General features: G+C 52.2%; 2 protein-coding genes across 2 annotated transcripts in view; both read right to left on the bottom strand.

Annotated features, from left to right (window-relative positions):
• Lck (LCK proto-oncogene, Src family tyrosine kinase) overlaps nucleotides 1-4,132 on the bottom strand; it is a 31,047-nt gene extending 26,915 nt beyond the window's left edge. Inside the window, exon 1 of the mRNA XM_004642945.2 lies at nucleotides 4,005-4,132. The gene's annotated coding sequence lies outside the window, so the exon portion shown is untranslated. The remainder of the gene's footprint in view (nucleotides 1-4,004) is intronic.
• A 2,478-nt stretch (nucleotides 4,133-6,610) lies between these two features.
• Nucleotides 6,611-8,043, bottom strand: Fam167b (family with sequence similarity 167 member B). The gene is made up of 2 exons (XM_004642944.2): nucleotides 7,573-8,043; nucleotides 6,611-6,923 (listed from the first exon to the last, which is right to left on the bottom strand). Exons 1-2 carry the CDS (start codon nucleotides 7,834-7,836, stop codon nucleotides 6,693-6,695), a joined length of 495 nt encoding a protein of 164 aa, XP_004643001.1. The 5' UTR covers nucleotides 7,837-8,043; the 3' UTR covers nucleotides 6,611-6,692.

The raw sequence follows: 8,043 nt of genomic DNA, 5'->3' as shown, positions 1-8,043 counted from the left end.
TATATATATATGAAAGCCTATGTAATGGGTACTTCCTGTACGCCAAGCTCAGGTTTAGCACTGATGGTGCTGTGTGAAGCAGTTAGAGAGGTTCCCATCACTTGCCTGTCCACTGTAACCAAGAGGGTTCCCCCCACGGGTCACTCTACTTTCTTCGAAGCCTGTAAATCCTGGCAGATTGGAAGTATCCTGGACTCCTGACAACATGGCAACATAAGACGGCAATATCCAGGAAGCGACACCTCAAAATCACCACCATGATTCACTTACCTAACATTTAGCTGAAGCCAATAAAGATGAGGGACAGGAAAAGGTATTGTAGATTCAACATGGCAGATAAGTTGCTGAACAGAATGTATCATATAAACCAACTTGTGCTCAAATATGTGTATATTCTTTCAAGCTAGCTTCTGTGATAAGCCTTCATTTGCATCATTTCATGTAATTTTCACAGTAATCCTAAGAAGCAAGTACTGTTATTACCCCCATCTCACAGATGCAAAAACCAAGGCCTAAACTAGGCAAAGTGATTTGTCTGAGGCCTCATCACAAATGAGTGGTGGAGGACTGGGAAGATAGAATAACTGCTTGCTTGGCAAGCTCAGGGTCCTGAGTTCAATCCCCGGTACCACAAAAAAAAAAAAAAAAAAAAGAGTGGTGGAATCATGGGCTGAACGTGGTCTGTCTGCCGCTGGAGGCCAGGCTCTTCGCCTCTCCCCTGTATAGCAGCAAATACGTGAGAATCTGAAAGGTTGCGCACCAAGTCCTTTCCAGAAGCACGTCCCAGAAGAGGGCCTGGAGAGGCTGGCATGTCTTTCTATGCCCGGGTGCTGTTTGGAGTTTTAAAAAAGCAGCCACATACTAACTGTGGAATGGAAAAACACAATCAACAAAACCAGCATTGCAAAAACGCTGCCAAGGGTCGCTGTTACAAGAAACATCGACGGCACGGTGCCCCTCCACTCCCAAGGCCTGTCCTTTTGCCAGGGGGCAGGCTTGGGATAGAGGGCACCAGAAGAAAAGGCCTGTGCCTAGGGCGTTTGGGATTGGGTCAGACCCAATGAATCAGGCTCTTGCAGAGTTTAATAAGCTGGCACTGATTGTGAAGCCCCTAGGGGACAGAGTTGTTGCTGAGGTCTATGCCGATGGGGCCCAGAGTTGCTTCCCAGGGGCCTCAGAGAATTCGTGTTCTTTAGCGCAAGCATTAGAAATGCAGCTCTAGCTGGTGATGTAGCCTGGCAGGCTTGAGTTCCTGAGTTTGATTTCCAGTTTAAAAAAAAAAAAAAAATGCAGCTTCTTTTTTGTTTGGTTGGTTGACTTTTTGTAAAGGATCTTTTTTTTTTTTTTTTTTTTTTTTTTTGGAACCGGGGATTGAACTCAGGCCACTGCGCTTGTCAGGCAAGTGCTTATTCCACTGAGCCAGCTCCCCGGCCCAGGATCTTGCTTTATAGTTCGCCTTACCAACCTTATCACCAGGCAACCCAGGCTGGCCTTGAACTTGAGGTGGTCTGCCTGCCTCAGCCTCCTGAATGCTGGTTGAGATTACAGGTAGAGCTCCAGATCCAAACTACACAGCTCCTATTCACAGTGATCCTCCTGTTTTCAGCCTCCTTAATGCTGGAATTACAGGCATGTGCCACCATTCCTGCTGGGACATGGTTGCTGCTCAGCTGGCCCCAGCAGCTGGGCCAGTGAAGTATGGGGGACTGGGGATTGAACCCTGGTCCCTGCACTTGCCAAAGCAGGCACTTACTCCTCTGAGCTATCTCACTGGCCCTTCCAGATCTTTAAAATCTGCCCAGAGGTAGGTTGTTTTAAAGCCCACTCCCCTGGTCTGGTGGCGAAACTCAGTGCTACAGCATGTACTTAGCCAGCATGAGGTGTGAATTCCACCCCTAACAACAAGCCCCTTGCATTCCTGGATGGTATCATGGTCCTGCCTGCCCCAACCACATTCTCTTCCACTCAGAATTGTTTTCAGTGAATTGAGGGTGACCTTGAATCCATCAGCTTGAGGGTGTGTGTGGATTGCAGGATCCAGCTGTGTTTACGTGTAGTCTCTGCCCCTGCTCTGAGCAGACCAACACAAGCATTTCTCCATGATAATGCAGTTGATGTTTCACATGGGAGTGTGTGTTTGTGTGTGTGTCTATATAAGGGACCCTTTGTGTGTGTGTGTGTGTGTGTGTGTGTGTGTGTGTATGTGTGTATGTGAGAGAGAGACAGAGTCTTGCTATGTAATTCAGGCTGGCTTTAAACTTGCCGTGATCTTCCTGCCTCAGCCTTCCAAGTGCTGGGATTAAGGGTGTATGCCGCTATGTTTGGCAGAGGGACCCTCTTTTGATGGAGACCCAAACACCCAGCTCAAAATCTCAGAACCTAGCCTGCCAGAGTTCTCACACCCCACCATACACAGGAAACAAGCCTATTTGCAAAGCCACACCACAAGTGTGAAGGAATGGGCGGTTCTGTCCCTTGCCAAGGCCAAGGCCCTGAGAAGGTGCAATTCTGGGTGTGGACAGCCCTCCTCTTGTGCAGGAGGAAGTCTCTAGCCTCTCTTAGAAGCCTACTATGGCCAGGGATATGGCTCAGGGCACACCATCTGCCTGGCAGGGGCAAGGTCCCGAGTTCGATTTCCAGTACTAAACACACACACACACAAAAAGCTACTCTGAGTTAGACACATCACTGTTGATATTTTTTCTTAGATTCCCCAAAAGTGCTCTGTAAGAGGGAGATTTATTATTGTTTTTTTAGGGAAAAGTAAATTGAAGTTCAAAACTATGAAGCCACTTGAAGAGATGACAGTGACAGGCAGCATGGCACACAGCTACAGTACCAGCACTGAGGAGGCTGAGGCGAGAGGATTACAAATTAAGCCCAACCTGAGTAACTCAGTCACTCTGGAAGACTCTGCCTCAAGGAAGGCTAGCACACGCTGACTAGGTGGAAAGCATGCAACACCGGAAAACTCCAGAGAGGCCAGGGAAACCTGGAAAGTCTGCGTGAGCTGGGGATTGCCCCCTCAGCTGAGGCCCAGCGTTAGCGTATGAGGGAGTGAAGTAGCCCACAATGCCTTCCTGGGCCTCTACGGCCTGGGGTCTAAAACGGGAGTCAGCAGGACTGACTGATCTTCCCATGGAGCCGGAGTTGGGGCAGGAGGGGACAAGGGCAGAGGGAAAGACATCCTGCTGTGACCCGTGGCAGGGAAGGGATGGCACCCTTCTAGGTGGAAGTTCAGGAGTTCCTTGCTCAAGGTCAGCTGTATCCCTGCCCAGGATAAAAATAGTCCTTCCTCTTCCTTCTCCCATCACTCTCTTTCACCTCAGGCTTCCCAGCGTTGGGTCGCACATGTGAGGCCTGAGGTCTCCATGCCAGTGAGGAACACCGCTTCCATCCCCTCACCTGACCACACACCTGCCTCATCCACCCCGTGTCTCTAGTGATGCTGGTCACTGAGACTGAAGTCACTTCTCAGGTGTCCATCCGAATGTTGTGGTGTCTCTGTCTCTCTGTTTCTCTCATCTTGCTCCACGGACCAGAAGTACTGATTCCTGAGTTCCCACTTCAAACTTGCCTATCACACCACCCTGCTCCACTGTGGGAGGCTGGGGTCCCAGCTGAAGGCATGCCTCTCCCAGGGCTGAGGCACTGCAGGCCGTGGGTGCTCTGCCCTCTGTGGGGCTCAAGCATCCCGTTATTCTGGGAGGCATAAGCACGGTGATTTCTGAAGGCCTTTCTACAATCTAACATCCATGGGCCAGGTCCTAGAAGCATGATCCTGGTGAGGTGGGGACAGTGGTAGACAGAGAGGCAGAGGCAGAGGCAGCAGCCACCAGCTTTGCAAGAAAGCAGAGATCTGTTGACCGCCAGCAAAGCACTACTGTCTCCCAGCCCGACGTTGCTGCTGGCCCTGGGCAGCCCCGCACCCTGCACTCAGCTGTAGCCCTCTGCTGCCAGGGTTCCCATAACGGCCCAAGAGCCCAGTTCCCAATAAGCCTTACCTGCCCAGCCCGAGAGCCTGCTGGCCCATTCACATGGTCCTCCCCGCCTGGCCTGGCTGCGCAGACACCATCTCAGCTCCCCTCGCCGTCGTAGCCACCACCTGTCTCCCCGCGCCCACGTTCCACCCCGACTTCCTGCCTCCTCCTGAGGACTCTGCAGCCAACAGGGCCCCAGCAGCCCAACCACAAGCTTCTAGCACCCCAAGTTTCCTGCCACCATGGACCCCCAGCCCTTAGCCCCTGAGAGTCCCAGATGTTTCTAAGCTGGACCTTACTCAACCGGAGAGTGGCATTTGTGGGTTCTGTTTATTATTAATTAATTAGTACCAGGAATTGAACTCAGGACCTCGTGCTTGCCAGGCAGGCACTTGTGCCTCTGAGCTATAACCCCAGCCTGGCACTGGCATTTGGGGTTTTAAAGTTGAGGGGAGGATGTTTCGTGGACCCCCCCTCTCCTGTTTTCTGGGGCCCACCTAGGCAAGACATTTAAAGGCGGGCTTTGATCTCCGTGAGCAGAGGTGAAGAGATGCCCATCCAGCCTACAGTGGAAGGCAAGTGACACCGCTGTCATAGTATGAAAGCTGGGTGGCCCTTTGGTTTTAGGCAAAGGTAACATCATTCAGAGCCAGAGGCAAGGATGAAGCTTTTGCAAAACAGTTGAAGGGAAGACCAGGTGCATTACAGTTAGACAAGCACTTAAAACGGCTGCTGTAGTCAGCTGACAACAATGCCCATGTCATCTCAGGGCCCAGGACAACTTTATTAGTATCACAGCGCAGCCTGGCGTGGTGGCCTAATATTGTAGTCCCAGCACTTGGAAGGCTGAGGCAGGAGAATTGCATAAGTTTGAGGGCAGCCTAGACCACATAGTGGGACTTTATCTGAAAAAGCAAACACACAAAAAGAATCACAGGGTGCACTAACAGCCTCGCATAGCAGTGTGCTTTAGGACAACCCTCTGCCTCAAGAAAAGAGTGACAGCCCTACTACAAGCAGAAGACAAAGCAACGACACACTTTTCATGGTGTTGAGTGAGACAGCAGTTTCAGTGCAGGTTGAGCAAGGCAAGGCCACAGTGGCTGGTGGAAGTTCATGGCCTGGAACTATCTTCTGCCATAAAAGACAAATGGGACACACGGCCCAGGCACCGGGGCAGGACACATGGGCTGGACTTTTTGTTAAAGGCAGGGGGCAAGAACCTCGCCAAGACCAAAATCTCTATTTCCTGGTGAGGGCTGGGTCACCAGCGATGTAAGGGGCTCTGGGGAGCATTGTCAGGCCCAAGAACTGGGCCTTGACCCCGCTGGAAGGAAGGTGTGAGGACGTCACCTCCTGAGCTTCACAGAGCGAGCTGGGCGGTGGGGGAGGGGAATCCACAGAGCATTGTTGGGGTTTGTGAGGTTGGAGCTGATGTTGTGCGCACCTCAGCTGCAGGGGGGAGGGGCACAGGAAATGGGTGGGGGCAGAGGAAGCCCGAGTTGGAAAGTCAGACAAAGACAGTAACACGGAAACAAAGGCTGAGAGACACAAAGCAAAAAGCCTTCGGAGTTGAGTGACAGAGAAGGGGGCCAAAGCGCCGTGCAGAACCAGCTACCCTTGCCTGTCAGCCTGAGCACCTCGCAGGCCTTACACAGGGCACTGAGACTGCAGTGAGGGCAACTGGAAGAAATACCCGCATTTACTGGGTACCTGCTGTGTACTGTCTTGCTTTTTTTTTTTTTTTTCAGAACCGGGGATTGAACGCGGGCCCTTACACTTGCCAGGGAAGCACTTATTCCACTGAGCCATCTCCCCAGCCCCGTCTTGCTTAAGACATGCTCAGCTCTCTGTGGAGTGAGAATTAGCACCTTCATTTTAGAGGCAAGGAGGCAGATTCAAGGATTCAGGGACGTCCTCAGTTTAGGCCCAGGATTCCCTCATTCTGCATTCTTAACGACCCAGTTACCTACACAGCCTCCTGTGGGAGTTAGGAGTGAGCTAAGATTATTTATTTATTTATTTATTTATTTATTTATTTATTTATTTATTTATTTATTTGGTGGAACCAGGGATTGAACTCAGGCCCTTTAGCTTGCCAGGGAACCGCTTATTCCACTGAGCCATCTCCCTGGCCCCCAGATTTCAAATTATTCTTATTAATCTTTTTGGGACGAGGTCTCCCTATGCAGTTAAGGCTGGCCCCAAACTCACAGCAAACCTGCCCCAGCCTCCTGAGTGCTGGGGTTGCAGACAGTGCCAACACACTTAGCCCTTGATCAGGTGGAGAGCACAGCTGGAGCTGCTGGGAAATGGGGTTCTACCAGCCTGTCTCTACCCCCAGCAGGGCCCTTTCTCCTACACTGGGGTCGCAGGTCCCAGCAACAGAGGGCCCATGGACAATGAGTGACTTTATGCCTAATAATGATGCAGAGACTTTAGGATTGCAGAGGTGTTTATTGAGGAGCTTGGTGCCTGATTTTTTCCTCTTTCCCCTTGCCAGCTGTTTTTTTTTTTTTTTTTTTTTTGGAGGAACTGGGAATTGAACTCAGGCCCTTGTGCTTGCCAGGGAAGCACTTATTCTACTGAGCCATCTCCCCAGCCCCATTTTTTTCTTGTTTTTTTTTCCAGCTGGGGTTTTGTGCACTCTCAGTTGAGCCCTTAGAGCTCTGAGTGTGCCTCTGAGACACCCTCGAGGCACCCAGGTGGCCCTCAGCAGAGGGTGAAGCGCCGGGCGCTGATGTTCATGCGTGTGAGGCCAAGGTGCCGCAACAGGGGGGCCAGGGCCAGGCCGGCCCCAGGCTCCAGCTCCAGCTCCAGCTCGGCCTCATCCAGCAGCTCCTGGTGCAGGTGACAGGCTTGGTCCACCTTCAATCGGTGCAGCTGGGCCCGCAGCCTCAGCAGCTGCCCTGCCAGCTGCCGGTCCTGATCCTGCATCTCCCTCTGCAGCCAAGAGGGGCCAAATGGGCCGATGGGCTGTGAGCCTGCTTGGCCGGCCCCAGACTCACAGGCCAGTATTTCCTTCCCGTCAACCCTGGGCCTTTGCACTTGCGGTGTCCCCAGCGCCCTCCCCCCACCTTCACCTCGCTTATCTCTCAGATCGTGGTGCAAGCTGGCGGTTCTCAAAACAAGCTAAGGAACCATCAGTAAGCAAATGCAGGTGTTGGGGCCCCATCCCAGAGCAACAGAGCAGAATCTCCAAGTTTGAGCCTGGATAGCTTTATATTTGGACATGTCAGATTGATAAGTAACATTGAACACTGTCCTACTAAGCTGTCTCCAGCATGGTCAGTGCCTTCTTTTGTGCTTCACTGTATCTCTGGAGTACCAATCTCCAAAGTAGGGGAGACAATGTCTTTCCCTACTTATAATTGGTGGTCCACCAAGGGCAAGGGTTCTGTCCCCTGACTGTATGAAATCCTTCACCAAGGCTTCCCAATAGAACATTGGACAAGTGCATTCCTGACTCCTCCCTGGGGCACAGATGTGGGCAGGTTTTTTTTTTTTTTTCCTCCCATTTTCATCCCCTCCCCACACCCACAGCTTTAAGTCCAAAGACCCTGTGCAAGGCTGTCTACCCCACCAGACTCACCAGTTCCCGACGGAGCCATTTGAGCGCAGCATCCATTGAATCAAAGCCACAGATGGCCCCTGGTCCCCTGGGGTCAGGTCTGGCTTGGGCCTTGCGCCAGGCCTGGCTTTGGACCTTGGCCGTCCACTCCAAATACGAGGGTCTCCGTGTCTGCAGCTGTAGCTTGGCCGTCAGCGCCTTCACGGAGTCTAAGCTCTCCTCCTCCTCCTCATTCTCCTCATCCTCCTCACCCACGGCCTGGAATTTCAGTGACCCCAAGGACATGGTGGGTTTGAGGTGTGAGACAGGGCAAGGTGGCTACTCTGAGATGAGTGAATGGCTGGCAGTACGGCCCAGGAAGAAGTGGTGGAAGCCGAGAGCAAAAGGAGTGGCCAGGGGTGTGCAATGGGGAATGTCCAAGGTGGGCCAGGGAGGCTGAGTGCCAGCGTGGTTGGGCAGATACGTGCATAAGGCTAAGTGTACAGGGGCTGG

The sequence above is a fragment of the Octodon degus genome, unplaced genomic scaffold, assembly GCF_000260255.1.
Source record: "Octodon degus isolate 3935 unplaced genomic scaffold, OctDeg1.0 scaffold00163, whole genome shotgun sequence".
NCBI classification, from domain to species: Eukaryota; Metazoa; Chordata; class Mammalia; order Rodentia; family Octodontidae; genus Octodon; species Octodon degus.
The sequence above is the reverse complement of the archived record's forward strand: the minus strand, read 5'-3'. Positions and strand labels throughout refer to the sequence as shown.